The sequence below is a fragment of the Saccopteryx bilineata genome, chromosome 7 (genome assembly GCF_036850765.1).
Source record: "Saccopteryx bilineata isolate mSacBil1 chromosome 7, mSacBil1_pri_phased_curated, whole genome shotgun sequence".
NCBI classification, from domain to species: Eukaryota; Metazoa; Chordata; class Mammalia; order Chiroptera; family Emballonuridae; genus Saccopteryx; species Saccopteryx bilineata.
In genome coordinates, this window is record NC_089496.1 from 102,026,046 (window position 1) to 102,044,589 (window position 18,544).

The following is an 18,544-nucleotide window of genomic DNA, read 5'->3' on the forward strand; positions in this document are numbered from 1 at the left end:
GCCATGGGCTTGCCAGGGAGAGACGCCTCCAGAGGCCTCATCTCTGATCTCCCGTCTCCAGAAAGGTGAGAAGTAAGTTTCCATTGGTTAAGCCACCCAGCCTACCAGACTTTCATCAGGCCGCCCTACCAAATGGATACAATGTATGCCATTGCACTCTGCATACCCAAGGGGAAGCCTGGCCCCTCAGATAACGTGTCTATTTTTTTCTTACCGGTTAGACCCTGCAAGCTTCCATTTCCAATAGGGTTTGAAGACACAATTGAAAATGCATTTCGGCAGGCGGGTTTGTACAGCAGCCTTAACGGAGTAATACTCAATTTCGAGCTCCGAATTCAAGCACTCTCCTGGATGAAGGGCTTTGAAAACGCTCCATAAGCAGTTATTTCATAAAGTGTTTTTATAACAGCCTCTTTCCTTCCAGGGCTAATGTGGGTGGGTTCCAGGATGCGGCATCCCTCTGAGCTCATCGCTGGCACCTGGAGTATGGAAGTTTAAGTCCCAGGAGGCCATGGGCAGCCACCCCATGCTGGGAGTGGCCCGGCCCATCACACAGAGTCCTGGAGCTACTTGGGAGCCGGGTCCAGAGCTCTGCTGGGAGGCTTCCAGGGTAGCCCAGAAGCAGCCTGGGTGGAGGTGGGGGGTCCTGTGGCTTAGTACTTGTGCTAAGGGCAGACCAAGACCACCCCTCCACACACACACAGCCATTTCTCCCACAGTATGGAAATCAACTCGCCCTGAGCAGGAGACCATTATGCAAAGGGAACGCTAGGTGTTGCCAACACTTGGATTTTGTTTTTATTATTTTAATGAGATCAACACAACAGTGGGTGCTAGAAAACACTCTGTAATTCACAGAAATGATGGGAACTTCACCAAGACCATAAGCCAAATACCATAAGTACTATGGGGCACCAAGGCCGTTTTCTTAAACAGAAGGCTTAGGACATAGCATCTGTGTGGCCGCAGTCATTGAGATTCTGCCCACTGAGCATGGGCCGAGGGCTCAGCGTGGCTGTGTCTGGCTCTGGCCAATAGGCTCCCCACCAATCTCCACCCCCATCCCACCCCACCCCGAGACACCCTCCATAAAGTCCATACACGGGAAACCCCACTGTGGTTTGTTATAACCATTTCCATCCACTCTGCTCATCGGCCAAGTCTCCTTTGAAATGTCACCTGTAGCGTACTTGTCCAGGGTGCTAAATGGACAAAAACATCACTCAAGAAGGTTAGGGTGTGAGGCCTTGATGACCGTGGACTTGGCAGGTCACTGGAGAATGAGGACCGGGTCCAGAGCCTCAACTGATGACACCACCTATAGTACTACCCAAGGGTCTTCATCTGTGGGGAATGTGTCCTTGGGAAAATTAATTTAAATGTCCCCAAATGGGCATGTAACCACAGCCCCTTTTCATTGTCCTGGCCTGCACTACTTCGGAAAGGTTTGGTCCAGTGCACCAGTCAGCTCCTACACATCCTAGGCTCCTTACCACATGAGGAGGAGGAGTCCCAACAAGACACTCACATGCCTCCATTTAATGTTAGTACAAAGGAAACGGGCGTCGTTTAGACAGCCCTCATTTCCTGGGCAGTGATCATCAACCAGGGGTGATTTTGTCTTACCCAGGGGGGCATTTGGCTATGTCTTGGGACATTTTTTGCTGTCACAGGGTGCTACTGGCACCTAGAGCAGTGGTCCCCAACCTTTTTTGGGTCATGGACCGGTTTAATGTCAGAAAATATTTTCATGGACTAACCTTTAGGGTGGGACGGATAAATGTATCACGTGACCAAGACAAGCGTCAAGAGTGAGTCTTACAAGAGTGTGGTGGTTACCAAGGGTGGGGGGGGAGGAAGGACATGGGAGGGAGGGAGGGAGAGAGGGGGAGGGGGAGGGGCACAGAGAACTAGATAGAGGGTGACGGAGGACAATCTGACTTTGGGCGAGGGGTTTGCAACATAATTTGATGACAAAATAACCTAGACATGTTTTCTTTGAATATATGTACCCTGATTTATTAATGTCATCCCATTACCATTAATAAAAATTTATTAAAAAAAAAAAAAAAAGAGTGAGTCTTAGACGAATGTAACAGAGGGAATATGGTTATTTTTTTTAAAATAAAACATCGTTCAGACTTAAATATAAATAAAACAGAAATAATGTAAGTTATTTATTCTTTCTCTGCGGACCGGTACCAAATGGCCCATGGACCGGTACCGGTTCACGGCCCCGGGGGTTGGAGACCACTGACCTAGAGGGTCCAGGGCAAGGCTGCTGCTGAACACCCTACAGCCCCACCACAACAAATTATCCAGCCCAAAGTGTCACGAGGCCCATGGCTGAGCAAGCCTCCCTGGAGGGCTGTTCAGTTCCTAGCCAAGAGCTCAAAATAATCCTTCCTGAGGTTCTCAAGACTGGCACAGAGCGTGCAGCCCACCTAAGAATGTCAGGGAAGCAAGTGACTTCCTATGGAGAATCATCCGATTCGAAATTACATTTCAAAGCCATCACGCTGACAAGGCCTTGTCACCTTGCCTTATCCATGACAAGTCTACTAAACAGGTGCAAAGCCCCACGGCTACCAAGTCTAGAATAGCCACCGGAAAACAGGAACCATAAAGCCTGCATCAGTCAGCCTGGCCCTTCAGAACATTTCTGTTACTGAACGTGGGACAAGGGGGACCAGGGACACCCAAGTGCCGAAAGCCCCATGAAACGTACCAATAAGAAAATCCTACGTAATGTACCATCTCTGAGCGGGGCACTTCCCTGAGCATGCTTTATACCCAGGATCACACTTAATCTTCATATTGCCCAGGAGGCTCTTATACTGTCACCCACCTTCATGGATGAGTAAACTCAGGCAGAGAGAATAAGTCAGTGGCCCAGGGTTTCATGGTGAAGTGAACATGCTCAAAAATTCCACTCCGGCTTCCTCATGAGAAGTTTCACTGTTTGCCCCAGCATTAAAATCAGAATCTGACTATCATTTGTTTCTGGTTTCTGGGAGATAACTTCTACATCCTTGGAAGTTCTTGAATGATAAGGAATGGATTTGTTATTCAGACACCCTTTTATACCTGGATTTAATGAGATGACTGAGGATTGGGGCTGTCACTAGAAAGACCAACCATGGCTCAAGGGGTTGGTGCTTAGACCACATGAAGTCAGCCTGACCTCCTGACCTCTAAGGAGCAAAGGCCTGTGTGTGGAAGATTGCCTTCAACTGCCCAACGGCTCAATCAGTGATGCTTCTATAATGAAACCCCAATGAAAACTCTGGTCATTGGAGCTCGCCGACACTTCCTGGTGGGCGAATGCATGGATGTGCTGGGAGGGTGATGTACCCTTATTCTATAGGGAACCCCAGAGAAGAAGGTGCAGGAGCCTGCCACTGGAGACCTTCCCAGAGTGCAGCCCAAGGATCTCTCCACTGGGCTCATCCTGATCTCTGTCCTTTATAATAAAATGGATCATCATGAGCTCTGAGCTATTGAACCTGAGGGTGTCGTGGGCACCCCTGTAGCTGTTTAGCCAGAAGTGCAGGTGGCCCAAGGACCCCTAAAGTGTGTCTGGCACTGGAAGCAAGGGCAACCTTGCTGGGGATCGTGTCCTTAAACTGTGGAGTCTGTGGGAACTCTGGGGCCGGGCGTCAGAATTGAGTTGTATTGCAGGACGCCAGTTGGTGTCAGAATAGGCATCATTATCTTGCTTTATGCTAGTTTATGAACCAGTCTGGCATGTCAATCTGTCAGATGTTCAACAAGAATTTAGGGGCTGATTTAATCTATACTGAATGAATGATGTTATCCAGAAACAAGAAGGGAAAGTGCTCTGGTTTACGTAATACAGCGTAGATATTTAAAAGGCATGGGGGTGGTGGGAATGCTGCTTTTCCCTGTCTCTTCTCCTGATCAAGCTCTCTGAGTCTCAGGTCTGTCCAAAACAATGGGAAGAGCAATAGTACTGACCTCATGAGGCTACTGTCAGGATGAAATACGTGTGCGTGTGTATGTGTGTGTACACACATATACATATATAAGTGTATAATGTGCCTAGATCAGTACTCGACTCATGGGAAGTTCTAGATGAACATTTGCTGTATTAATACCAGACCACGAAAAGCAGAGAGGATGCCGGTTATCAAAGAAATAGTTCTGGGATCTGTCATATGATTAGATTGTTCCTAATGTTTCCCAAAGTGGGGTCTGAGGACCACCGGTGTATATGACATTATTTAGGTGGCATGCCAATATCTTTATTATTTTAAATTTAATGATTTACGTGGAGAGGTAGCACACTGATTCACATGCGCTTCACCAATGTTATTAACAGTGTACCTAGTGATGGAGTTTGAAGAGAAATATTAAGCAAATGATAGTACTGGTCAGGCGCAGGATATGGGCAAGGCTGTAGAATCAAGTCTTTGAAGCTAAGAAGCAGGGCTAGGTCCCTAACACCATCTTCTCTGCAGTAAGAGTTGTTTCCCATTTACAATTGTGTCACCTCTCCCCAATGTCAGACTGGTTAGAGGGATTTGGCCACAGCCCCTGGCAGACAGCCCCATTCTGACGACACCCAGGCTAGACTCGGATCTGACTACTGCTACTGCTCCAAGTCACAACTCCAAGAAGCTGATGATCAGGACGTAGCTCCCGGGGGACTCCTTCCGGGCACAGAGAGATGGATTTGGGACAAGTTCTAACCCCTCAAACCTGGCCCTTTATTGCCTTTTGGTTTCCCTTCCTTCTTAGCCTGGTGTCCAGGGACCATCCCACCCTGACCCTTCCTTCCTTGGGACTTTCACAATGACCACATCTTAGAACCAGCAGGATATCACTTGTTTAAATGCTTCTTACAAATTAAGCAAAATCTAAGGAGCTCCATCTTTTTCCCTCTACGGTCCCCACATCCTGGGAGCAGCCCTTCCTTTATGGCCTCAGGGTCCAGAATTAAAGCTCTAACACATCTCTTCAGTAACAATAAGAGTGGTGGCCCCTTACCAAGTGCAGTGGGTGAGCCAGTCCTGGTAAGCCAGTCCTGTGCAGACAGACACTAGTTCTTTTCTGCTTACAACAAACCCAAGTGGTGAGTGATATTATACAGCAGACGTTCAGAGAGGCTAAGAAACCTGGCCCAGGTTGCACAGCAATAGGAAGTAAGCTGGGATTTCTATTCACTCAGATCCAACTAACTCCCAAGCGTCTGCTCTTTCCCACAAGGCAATTCCTAGGTTGTCCACTCCAGGTGACAAAGTACTGAGGAGGTGCCCGCAGGGCAGGTCTGCCTGCTGGGAGGGGTGGCATGAGCACACGGGGTGAGCAACCCCATGCCAAGAGCCTGGTTTGGAAAGAAGCACTTTTCTCTTCCCTCCCAGCTTCCTGCCAGCCCACCAAACCCCAGCACCTGGGCCTCCCTCTCAGCCGCCTCCTCCCCAGTGGAAGATTAACGGGGCGCCAAGGCACCCCATTGCTCTGCTAGCATAAATTGCAAGAGAAACATTTAGAATATTGATTAAGTGCTTCATGCTAGGAGATTTAAATTTACCTCCTGTATTTCCAGGATTAGCTGACATAATGAGGTCAGTCTGCTGGCACAAATGATTTACAGAACACCCATTGGCAGCTTTCCTTTTAAAACTCAACACTTAAAATTTTCACTTGGTCACAGCCAGTGGAATCCTGGGCATTTAGCAGGTTTGGCTAATTACCCTCCTGCCACATCCAGACTTTTGGGGTTTGGCCCCCGAGAAGAGTTGCGAAATCATTTCTGGTCTGGTCTGGCCCTATTCGATACAAATGGGCCTGTTGGGGTTTCCCAAGAGACTGGGAGGGGCAGGGTACACTGTTCTGCCAGGATACAAAGTCTTGTTTCAGAAAGAGATTACTTTCAATATTTTAAGGCAGTATTCGACTATTCAATATTCAAACCCAATACTCAAATACCCAATGTAAGAGTCAAATGGGTTATTAGCAGGTGTTAAAGACGGTCAGACCCTGCCCACCCTTTCCACATCTCCCCCAGCTCTGTAAAGGGTGTGCTGCCGCCTACAAGTGGCCAGCTCATGCCTCCAAGCTCCAGAGTGTCGTCTGGGAAGAGAAGGGCCTGGGGGGAGGCTTTCCCGGGAGGCCAGGGAGATGCGGCCTTACACTGAAATCCGGTAGACATCATAGGTCCTCTGCTGCTAGAAAGAGGCCCACCCCCACGGCCCACAGCGGCCATCAGCGTCCCAGCTGTGGAACCCCGGGGCTCGCACACCCTGGCCACCACAGTAGATAATGATGCGGTCATGGAAGGAGGACTGGGACACCTGGCCTCTGCATTGCTGAGCTGAGCGGTCAGCACTCTTGCAAAGGCTATCCTCTGGGACAGTGTGCATGTTTTTATGATTCAGGAAGCTGCCTTGAAGGTCCCCATAGGACGGGGCGGGGGGGGGGGGCGGCCCTTGAAGTTGAGATCTACAACTGTTGGCCCTCCGTGTCTCACCCACAGATCTAGTTCATTTGGCTTCACAAAACAGAGAAACAAACAAAACAAGTGACTTTGAACATGGCCTGCACTGTTCTCCAGAGCTCCCACGCACTGCCCCTGACGATCCTGAATCCGCCCCACGAGCCCCGTCCTGAGAGTGCATGCCCCCACCTGTCAGCCTTTCTCCTCTCGACCACCCACTGCATCTCTTCTGAGGAGAGGAGCAGAGAGGCAGTTAAACTTCTCAGGGGTCCACCGCCTCAGCCCCAAGCTTGTAGTCCCCAATCTCTATAATCCTATTACCATGGAAACGGGCCCACACGTGTGGGAGAGGTCTTTACCTTATGCCACCTGAGTTAAGCGGTATACAGTGACACTAAAGAGAGATATTTTTTTCCCAATACTTACACCTTCCACAGGTATTTACTTTAAATACGTGACAAGTGCGATCCATTTGGTTTACATATCCTGAGCTTTTTCCAACGGCCAGACCACTCAAGTGCACAGAAGATGAGATAATCGGTATACATTTTAATATGTCTTGTTTCTCATGTGACCATTTTGTACGAGTCAAAGGGATGTGCCAGCAACAGCATCATCTGTGTGTCACGCCCGTGACTAACACCACTGCCAATCAGTCCTGACAGGGGAGCTTGGCGGGTTACCCCAAACCTGGTATTTTAGCACCTCAGGAGTCAGCCCTTGGACATTTCCATGACATTTTGTACTAATCAATCAACTTTCCTTTTTTAAAGCTGAGTCTTTCACAAGAACCGCAGGTGAGTCTTATACGCCCCCTACCCAGGGCACCGTTTCCCCAAACGGAACAGTGTTTGGTTTGTTGATAATTATACTTCGAAGCTGACTTTTGAAAATGTTTATTCTTATTTCTTCCCTTCCAAGGGGGAAATCTATCTCAAATGTTAAGACAGAGACTCGGGTCCCCGAGAGTTTTCTCATATTATTGTATATTTTAAAATATTACAAAGAGGCTGCTTCTCAAGGGGAGTGAACTTTAGAGCTGCCAGAGACAGTTGACTTTCTCCATATCTGTTACCAATGGGTCCCAAGCTGGCTTAAATCGGTTCTATTCTGAGTAACAACGCATGCAGTCAGGACAAACGCCATTCTAAGATATTTCTAGGACCCCCAGCCCCACCCCCTGGCAAATGGTGATTTATCTGGGGATGGCCAGGCAGGCAAGGGCAGGACGGATGGAGAGAACGAGCCTCCTCAGTGTCCTGCCTTGGTGCCAGGGATGGCGTCCTCACGGGCTGAGGCCCGTCTCCCATCACTTTCCATCCCTCAGTCCTCGGCCTCCGATGACTCCTTCAACCATTCTTAATCTAAGTCATCCTAAGGAGATCCTCACGCTGCACCAGGTGTCACTGGCAGACGTTCAGTCCTTGTGCTGTACCCTGTCTCCTGGAACCGTGGCAGGAAGGAACCCAGCCCCAATATGAGCTTTGTGCTGTCCCCTCATCCTCATCACTGTCTCCAGGGGGAACAGGGCAGCACTCGCTCAAAACCAGCTTCCTCCTCCTCTTCTTTCCTCCCTTCTCCAGCTTTACTGAGTTATAATTCACAAAACTGCTTTGCTGTATGTATCCACTGTGAAAAGTATACCACTTAGTTACCATTTGGGGGATTGTGAGAACAATTAAGATCTGCTCCCTTAGCGAACGTTAAGTACAGAACACAGGACTGTTAGTGACAGACACCGTGCTATACATTAGACCCCCAGTTCTCCACCCTGCACATCTGGCACGGCGCTCCCTCTGCCCCACCGCTGCCCATGTCTCCCACCGCCAGCCCCTTGCAACCACCATCTGTCTACTCTCTGCTTCTCTGAGCTCCACATGTTCAGATCCCACAGGAACCTGGAGGGTACTGAGCTAAGTGAAATAAGCCAGACACGGCAAGACAGATACTACATGACCTCCTTTTCTATCTTTTTACTTCCTCTCCTCCGTCCATTCCTAATTCAAAGAAAGAGCCCAGGATGCCCAAGGTCATGGAAGAAGGCAAAAGTTCATGACCTTGAACGAGGCAAGCATACCCTGGCGTTGGAGCCAGAAGTCCCAGCCCTGCCAGGGAAGCACTGGCTGAGCTCACTTACGTCTCCAGCCCTTTCCCTGCCTCAGTTGCTTCATTTGTAAAAGGGAAGGGTGTCTGTCATACCTGACTCACGGGCTGCTGTGAGGAGTAAAGGGCACAAAGCAGGAGAAATGTTTTTAAAAATTAAACACACTATATGCCTATTAGTGCTAACCCACACCGTTTTCCCCTCACGCAATACTCCGCCCCGTGTGAGGCACACCACCGCCATCTGTGTTTGCGACTGTAAAGGGACCGCGTGGCCCACTGATGGGGGCTCAGGCTTCGCATGTGACATTTGCAGCACCGTTCTGGAGCGTTCCCTCTGCCCTGGGCATTGGAGCGTTGCCTCCTTTATTCCTCCCAATTTCAGCAGCTCGGCCATGGTCTGGTTTCCCAGACGAGGAGGCTGAGGCTTGCAGAGGCCCCGATGGCGGTGAGGACAAGAGCCTGGGGCTGAACACAGCCTCGGCTGCCCAGCCCATGCCCTCAGCCCCTGCCTCACGTGTGCAAAGAGTGGGAGTGGTCTTAGGAGGAAGGTTAAGGTTTTGCGGACCCTGAAGTGCTCCCTGCAAGGCAAAGGCTGTTTAGCTGCGAGAGATGGAGACTGTGTGTGAGCGCGTCATTGGGGAGACAGGTACAGCCGTCACCTCCCTGCTCCGGAGTCCCATGCCTCCACGTCCCCTCTGCCGAGAGGTTAAGTGGCAACCCTGAGATAAACGGCATGCTGTAATGTTACTTTGCCTCTCAATTTATGAGGTCCAGTTCTGATCACTAATCACTAACACAGGAGAAGGAACGGCTCTCTTCCTTGGGAATAGAACTCATATGTCCTCTGACGTTGCCAGGGCAACCCTGCAGCATACAGAGTCCTCCCTGCAGGAAGGGTGAGTGGGCAGATCTGTGTTGGAGGTAAAATATTGTTTGGCCAAGCCATGCACAGTGTCGTGGGAAGCAGAAGTCAGGCGCTGCAAGAGAAGGGAAGGAACACCTCCTTACAGCTGACAGGCTTCTCTGCTGTTCACGGTGGAAACTCTAATTCCATGGTTTTCCAACAGTGACTATTTTTCTGCGACACCATCTATTAATTTAGTCTGACCTTTCCAAAAGTGTTGACGAGCTGGCTGCATCTTGTCTATTATTTAATTTTTTAAAAAGTGGATTGAGCCCTGGCCGGTTGGCTCAGCGGTAGAGCGTCGGCCTAGCGTGCGGAGGACCCGGGTTCGATTCCTGGCCAGGGCACTCAGGAGAAGCGCCCATTTGCTTCTCCACCCCTCCGCCGCGCTTTCCTCTCTGTCTCTCTCTTCCCCTCCCGCAGCCAAGGCTCCATTGGAGCAAAGATGGCCCGGGCGCTGGGGATGGCTCTGTGGCCTCTGCCCCAGGCGCTAGAGTGGCTCTGGTCGCAATATGGCGACGCCCAGGATGGGCAGAGCATCGCCCCCTGGTGGGCAGAGCGTCGCCCCTGGTGGGCGTGCCGGGTGGATCCCGGTCGGGCGCATGCGGGAGTCTGTCTGACTGTCTCTCCCTGTTTCCAGCTTATAAAAAAAAAAAAAAAAAAAAAGTGGATTGATTTTAGAGAAATTGAGGAAGGGCAGACAGAGAGAGAGAGAGAAACACTGATTTGCTCTTCAATTTATTTATACATTCATTGGTTGATTCTTGTATGTGCCCTGATCAGGGACCAAACCCACCACCTTATCATACCAGGATGACCCTTAACCAACCAACCGAGCTCCCCAACCGGGCATCCTGCCTACAGTTTGTAAGTTCACTGGGGATAGAATGTTTCTGAATGCTCATCTTCTGTATCCAAACACAGAAGGAGCTTAAGCAACAGGCTGAATGCTGCCTCCGCAGTCACGGTCTGTGCACTCAGACACACGCAGAAAAGACGCTGGTTTGGCTGAGCTAACCTTGCCTCTTCTGCTGGTCAGGAACCACCTCTGCCCACTGTTCTCACCTTATGACAGCAGTGTCCTATCCCTCATCTGCCACGTGCCCACTGACGCTGGAATCTGAGCGGACCCAACAAGAACAAAAGGCAGGCCTCGGAGGAAGCAGGAGGCTAAAGCATAAGCCACAGCTGAAGAAGAGACTGTCTCTGAAGAGCTGTGTCTGTGTCTAGACCCACCTCCAACTGGCTGGGGGACTTTGTGCAAGTAAGTCACCTTCCCTCTCTGAACCCCAGGGCCCCGGGGCAGGGTGCCACAGTACCCCCCAGCCCGAGCTTCCTCCCAGTTCTGGCACTTTCTGCACAGTGGTATAGAAATTTAAAACATTTATTGAGGTGGGATGTCCTCAAGAAACGCTTTAGAAGTAGGAAGAACATCTTGGTTGACTTGAGGCAGAGTGGCTGGGGCTTGGTACTGGGATGTGGAGAGGACACAGGACAGAGACCAAAGGTCACATGAGGAGCATGGAGCCTATCTAAGGAAAAGAAGGAAGATGGTGGAGTGAGAAGATATCAAGCAAATCAGAAGTGGGAAAACTGCCCCAATACTTTCCAGAAATGGAGCCATGTCAAGGTGGGTCAAGATGGCAACAGGCAATAAAAGCTCTGGTGAGCATTCTGGTGAGACTAATCCTGGTGGGCAGTGAGGGCAGGGAAGGGACAGTGTACTCCAGCAACAAGTGGGAAGTGTGACAACGGTGACAGCATGGTGCTTGGCAAACATCCCCTTCCTCAGCATGGCCAGAAGCAGAAATCACCACGTGGTCACTGCTGCCCCCAAATACAGGAAGAACCCTGAAAAGAAACCGAGGCCCCAGGGTCCCCAGCGCTGGTTCTATGACTCACCAGCTTGACAGGCTCGGGCACAAGTGTTACCTCGCCAAGCCCCCGTGTCCTCAAATGAAAAACCGAGGCTGACAGTTCTATAATAATAGCATCTTTCCCGCACCCGTTAGGAGGATAACATCAAGGAAGTCAAATGTGCAAAAACACTTCACGAACATATACCTACGATGCCTTGCCAAACAGCTGAATGTTCATCACCATGGAAAAATCAGTAAAAAGGCAGAATAAACATTCGGCTTTGACAGAAGTCAAGGCACCACTGTTAGTATGGTGCGGTCCTGCCCCTGGAGATCTGGATTAAACCGCAAAGAAGGCTTCCGGCCACACACCCCCAGACTGTGTTCATAGGAGGGGCTTCCCAGGACAGCCCCTCCCCACTCCTCTTAATGGGAAAGAGCCTTTTCTTTTGCTCCTGGAAGAACAGACCCCTGGGGGGTTCCACAGTTGAGCTAACGTTACACGAGCAACACTGTCTTTGGTCAGCTTTAGATTCCAGTTAAATCATCCAGTTGACGTGGCAGTGATGGGGACAAAAGCTAAAGCTTCTTTCTTTTTGGTATGCTGCTGCCTTGCAGAGAACACAGAATAAGCATGATAACTAAGTAAAGAAACCTTAAGGATCCACCTGCCCAACCCTCCCCCCTCCCCCCACTACAGGTGAAGAGGCCAAGAGCAGAGAGACAGCAAGGAGCCTGGGGCCAAGCCACACCCCTAGTAAATTGCAGTCAATCCCAAAGACCATCTTTCTCTCCACTCTCTGGCACTTCCCAGTCTCCATTTATCATGGTTAAAATGCACTTTAAAGATTCCAACCTGAGTATCCTTCGCCATCTATCTCTAAAGAAAATGAGTCTGTGTCCCACCGGAAGTGAGCTCCGACAAGGAGTGCAAAGCCCACTCTTACCTGTAAATTTGCACAGGGTGGTAAAACATGTGTGGGAATTTCATTCTCGGACCCTGCTGGCCCCAGGGGTTTGTTCTGGACCCGGAAGGCGGTGGTGGTGGTGGCGGTGGTGGTCTGAACGGGGAGGGCTGGCCGCCACACAGTGACATCGGAGCCATTGCCAAATGCTTGAATTGCATTTTCTGCAGTAAAACAGGAGGAAATCCAATTTCAAAGTCAAGCAGCAAATATCCCAGACAAGCTCTATACAGCCAGAGAGGCACACTAGACATTCTGAGTATAGCACTGGACTTCTCTGAACAAAACCCATCCAAATGTCTGACCCTACATGTGTTGAGAGCCAGCTGTTAGGTCAGATGTTCAAAATTAAATTCATTCATTAAATACTGAGCTCCTGGACACTTAGATGCTCCGTGTGCAATCCATATTTATTGTGTTCCTGTTTACGCGCTAGGTCCTTGCCTTGAAATACTCATCAGTTGAGCCCTTTGAAATCCAGCCTCAGTCCTGTTATTTGGGATCACAAACACTGTCCCATTTTCCAAGAAAACCTTTGTGCTCTGTCAAAGTTCTATACTAAAAGCAAATGCATTAGTGCTTTTTTTTTTTTTTTTTTTTTTAAGTATAACATCCCTAACTATGAGACTGAGGAGGCTCAATGATGTTCATATTGATTTTTCGGGCAATGATATTCACTAGCACAGAGCACCTACTATGAGTCAGGCACCGCTCACACTATAAATACAACCAGTTTCCTTCCTCCCTCCCTTCCTCCCTCCCCCCTTCCCTCCCTCCCCTCCCCTCCCTCCCTCCTTCCTTCCTTCCTTTTCTTTCTTTCTTATGACAGAGACAGAGATAGAGACAGAGAGAGGGACAGATAGGGACAGACAGACAGGAAGGGAGAGAGATGAGAAGCATAGATTCTTCATTGTAGCACCTTAGTTGTTCATTGATTGCTTTTTCATATGTGCCTTAACTGGGGGGCTACAGCAAAGTGAGGAATCCCTTGCTTAAGCCAGCGACCTTGGACTCAAGCCAGCAACCTTGGGCTTCAAGCCAGATGAGCCTGCGCTCAAGCTGGCAACCTCAGGGTTTCGAACCTGGGTCCTCTGTGGCCCAGTCTGACGCTCTACCCACTACGCCACCACCTGGTCAGGGTACAACCAGTTTCTTTAAAAGAAAAATCTATCCCGAACCTCAGCTGTATAGTCCAGTGGAAACTTAAGTAAGATTATTTCTTTTTCCCTTTCTGCTCCCAGTGTTCCAAACAAAATCTGCATAATTAGGTAGAAACAGCCCTGCTTAAATGAAAAGTTTAAAATGCAAAACTTTAAAAGCTTATTACAAGTTCATGGGATTAGACTGTTTTTATGGCAAGAGTAAATTGGTTGCGTGTTGCTCCCCTCCCCCACATGAATAAAAAACAGTTTAATCAGGTCTTCGGGGATTTGGCCTGGATTTAGGATTTTTTTTTTTATTCCATATTCATTGTATAAGAAATCAAACTCCTCCATTTGGGACCTGAATGTGCAAATTGTTAATATATGATTCTTAGCTGGCATTTTTCAATATACAAGACAGAATAATTTAAGCCTAATGTTCCTCTTAGAAGTGACATTTTGTTCTAAAATTGTTATCCTTTAAGTCCAGAAAATTGGAAACTTGTTTTTGACAACTTAACATTTTTAAGGCTGGAAGAAACAGTTTCAAATAAATATAAATGCTTTTTGTGCTTTTGGCCATGTTTCCCGGCCCAGCGGGCGGGAGATATGCAGAGCACAGTATATGGGGACTGGTTTCCTTGTAGAACCCAGAGCAGCGATAACCCAAGAACAACAATACCTTCCTTTTCCTTCTTAAGATATGTGGGTTCAAGAGACCCCTTGCCATTCATTGAAACTATCAGTGCTTTTTAACGTGTCTGCACTGGCACTTGGTGGGGGGGCTGTCCACTTATTCATCCACTCAGATGTCAATGGGACATCTACTAAGTGACAGGCCCCACTCTTTTCCGCACTGGGGATGCGGTGATGAACAGTGACAGCAATGAAAGACAGGAGGTCCCTGCCCTTGTGGAGGTCACATTCTGACTGGGAGGAAGTAAAAGATGCAATACTTTAGGAGGTGAGAACTTTCTGGAGAAAAAGGAAGCAGATGGAGTTCAAGGAGGACAGGGTGGGAGTGGGGAGCTGTGATTTAGACGAAGTGGTCCAGGGAGGGCAAAGAAGCCGCTAAAGAAAGACAGACTTGAGTGACAGTAATTGTCACCCCTCCAACCTTCAGCTTGTTTTAAAATTTATTTTTTTTAAAAACCTTTAAATTTATTTATTGATTTGAGAGAGAGAGAGAGAGAGAGAGAATATAAATTTGTTCCTGTATGTGCCCTGACTGGGGATCGAACCCACAACCTTGGCATACTGGGACAATGCTCTAACCAACTGAACTACCCTGCCAGAGCCATCTTGTTCTTTCTTTTCTCTTCCCCTGACATCTGTCATGCACTTTGTTATAAAAATAATTACCCCCACACACACCCACACCCACACAGTAACCAGAGTAAACTGGAGAGGTATTCATGATAGGGCAGTCTGGGGGGGGGGTTAATTTGAAGAGAGCAGAACTGGGTTATTGCATTTGGGTTGGAATGTACAAATTCCAATTCCTTCCACTCTAGGGGCTCCGCCAGAGACTGAATTTACAGCACTGGGTCTTTGGTATGCTGTGCCCCTTCTAAACAAGATATAAATGGAACGACTATAAAGAATTCTGGCTGGCTTTGGTCCCTGTTGAAGACCAAATGCATTTATTTTTATTGAAAAGTCATTAGCAATAAGATACCAGACTATTCTCCCCTTCACCAAAATATTATTAAGCAGGAACAATTTTAGGTTCTCTGCAAGGGAGCAGTCTTTCCAGCCAGTGTGAGTATCTTTTCTTATGCTGACCTCTATTGTCATTGCTTTGTCTCCATTAAATCTTGTGTTCTGCCAAAACAGCATGTAGAATGTGAAAAAGAGAATATGTAATATATATACATTTTTAAAAAGTCAAGACCAAATAAGAGATCCACAGAATGTCCAATGTCTTGGCAAACGACTCTATACATGAAACTAGTTTTGTGGGTGTAAATTTCATTGAAGTATCCAAAAGCTTGTTTTAGTTTTAATGATTTGGTTACAGCCAGATGAATCAAGTGCCTAGCAAGCAAGTCATTTAGATTTGCCTTTTCAACAGAGGAAACAATAAGGAGGTTTCAGAAATACCACTGAACAGCTTTTCCCATGTGCACTTGGGAAACTGTTAGCTAACGCCTTGGAAATCAGCCACCGTACAGCAGTGTCTCATGGAGACATTGTCACTTGAGGACAGGGCTCTCAGAGGGGTGGCTCAACCTGGATTCCAAAAACTTGGTCCACAGCTGCTACCAGGATGTCACACCTGGTCCCTGCTGTTCAGGTAGATGTTCTCGTCCGATAGGCCTTCAATAGCAGGCGTGAGGAAAAGGTCCTTAGGGGGCAGGGAGCTGCAGAAGAAGGAACTCAGGCTTTGGATTCTGTCTTTGGTGTGGACGGTCTATGTGAAGACCAGTCATTCCTTAACTGCAAAAAGGAGATAGTAATACCTCCGTCTCCTATGGTTCTTGTGCATATTACAGCAAACCAGATAATGTATAGATTATGCTCCCTATAGGGTGAGCTGGAGGCACCCAATAAATTCATGCTGGCTGCCACAAAATGCAAGTGAGGTCCTCAAGCATCTCAGCTGAGTCGTCACCGTCACCTGGAGCACGCATATCTGGTGGGCAGAAGGAAGACCTGGCACTGTGGTTTTGAAGTTCATCTGATGAATGTTGTTCATACCCGTACGTTTCTCTCCATCTCTCTCCCTTTGGGAAATATGTTTCCCACTTGCCTAAAGGACCCTGCAATAATAACCGATACGATTCCCAGGCAGGAGCCCCCACCGGTCCAGTGCTCATCGCTGTCTCCGGAGAGGACCAACCATCCCGAGGCTCCTGGCTGCACAGCCAGCTTCTCCCACTCCAGAACTGTTGCTTCTCCTCTGAGCCAGCCTGAAACATTATGGGGGCTACTGATGTGGCCATCCTAATTTTTCTGGGAGAGCCCTTTGAGCCCCCACCCCCCATTTGTCTGAGCATCTCACACTGGACACGCGCTCAGGCTTCGAGAACCTTTGGGACAGACATGGTGCTGGTTGCCAAGATCAGAATGTGATCTGTGGATAGAAGTTCTCCCTCCTACACAGTAGAACCTCCGTGATTAGAATCTCCTGCTCTCTCTGTAGCTTTTGTAGCGTCTCAGTCTGGGCAGTGCACTTGCTCTGTTGCCTGCTGCAGGATGCAGTGTGGCCAAAAGAGGTTGGATACACCATCAGTGAGAGAGAGACAGAGAGAGGAGAGAGAGAAGGCAGACACAAGAAACACAAAGAACACGGAAGTAGAGCTTAAACTCAGAGAGAAAAACGTGTTTGTTTCCTAGTTTTTTTTTGTTTTTTTTTAAACTTACTAAGACACGTGTTGTCCTTGAAGAAATTCAAAAACTTCACACACTCTTCCAGGTCATTCCCACTGTTGCTGCAGTCACACCACGGGGCCACGCTGAGGCTGCTGGAGTCTATGTAGTTTGGGGTCATGACTGTGCCTAAAAGAGTAAAAACAAGGCGTGTTATTCTTGTGTGTGATAAGGAGGACTCTTCTACAGCCTGGAAAGAAACAAATGTTCCTCAGATGGCGGAAGCTCCATGGATAATTGCAAACATTGTGTGTGCTGAGTGGGAAATTATGTTAAGCAGGCCATTTTTTTCTTGGCAATTTATCTTGAGCACATAAAATAATTTACACATTTACTTAAAAAATTACAACAGGGCTCCTTGAGCTGCACTTAGGGTACTTTTTTTCTTCCCCTGCACAAATGGTATGGATGTCATGGAGTAAGAGAGAATTAACTTTGAATGCATGATTTACCAAATCCCTTGCATTTTCTTGAAAATGTCATTAATCTTCATAAATAGATAGAACTGGTTTTACATATCTTAAAAAATCCTTTTAGGACTTGGAACGCGCTTCCCTCAGAAGCAAATGGCTTCTTCGGAGAAACAAAGGAAGCCCCCTCTGCAATCCTTACGGGGTACCCCACACCCTGAATGTATATAATTAGGCCTCCGCTCATCAGACTCCAATTAATTTAAATAAAGTCTTCCAAGCTGGGAAAGAACTGGAAGCGAAGAGTGGAAATTCTCTGAGCTGATGGCCCCTGAAGCATTGTCTCAATAGTCCTCAGAAGTCCTCAGAGACATCCTGGGTGGTCTCCTCTTGCCCACATCTTTCCTGTATTTATGGTTTTCCTGATGAGTTCTGTACTGGCACAAGTAAACAATGTGTTTATACTAATACAACCCGAATGTCTTCTCCTGGGTGGCTCACACCAGGCAATGCCTGTTCATGCCAAGAAGGCTTCTGTTTTTATATACTTTGTGGAAGGAAGAAGTAATAGCTGGTCAGTGATCCGCAGGATATGTTCGGTTCAAAAACAGAAACAATGGTCTCTGTACGCTCTTCTGGGTCAAGGGCACATCTCCTCTGCCTTGCATTCCTTACTGACTTGAACTACATTATATGCTATTGCGCCTTGAGATGAGAACTATGACCCAGAACAGAGAGGGAGCTTCAACTTTGGGTGAGAAAGGAACTAAGGAAAGAGATTTAAATCTATCTATTAAGAATGCCTGGCACCACAGTGGATCCAGGATGCATGGAAGAAGTAGGAGCAAGCTTTGTCCTCAAAGATGTTAGAACCCAATGACCAGCGCACGGAGGGAGGAATGCGGCCCCAATAGAGAAATACATTTTGGTCAGTGGAATGCATTGCCTTCCTTAATCAATTAGTTTCTTAAATGGTGAGGACTTATTTCATCATGCTCAGGCATGTAACAGTTTCCCTTGGCCACTCGTGCTGGATTTAATGAGCATGTGTGCCCGGAGGGAGAAGGACTAAAGTGTTAGTAGCAATTACATCTGGGAATGGACTTGTAGATCCTAATACTATCTCCTTTGAGTTTCTCTGTATTTTTTTTTAACTTCGCATGAGCATGCCTTAATTACTCCTGTTGTTTCTTAAACCTGTAATTCCATAGTTGATAAGTAACCCCTCCTAGGGACTAAGTTATTTAAGAAAAGGAAAGAGCAAATGCCAATTTGGAATACTGACTTAAGGAAGATACACTCATGGGACACATGGTCAACAGCTGG

The 18,544-nt window shown here is 47.9% G+C and overlaps 1 protein-coding gene across 3 annotated transcripts in view; it reads right to left on the bottom strand.

Annotated features, from left to right (window-relative positions):
• GFRA1 (GDNF family receptor alpha 1) overlaps positions 1-18,544 on the bottom strand; it is a 188,733-nt gene that overhangs the window by 13,856 nt on the left and 156,333 nt on the right. For all 3 annotated transcript variants that reach the window (XM_066239118.1, XM_066239119.1, XM_066239117.1), the window contains 2 exons: positions 16,803-16,937; positions 12,277-12,458 (listed from right to left, as the gene is read on the bottom strand). In XM_066239118.1, coding sequence (XP_066095215.1) covers positions 12,277-12,458; positions 16,803-16,937 — 317 coding nt within the window. The remainder of the gene's footprint in view (positions 1-12,276; positions 12,459-16,802; positions 16,938-18,544) is intronic.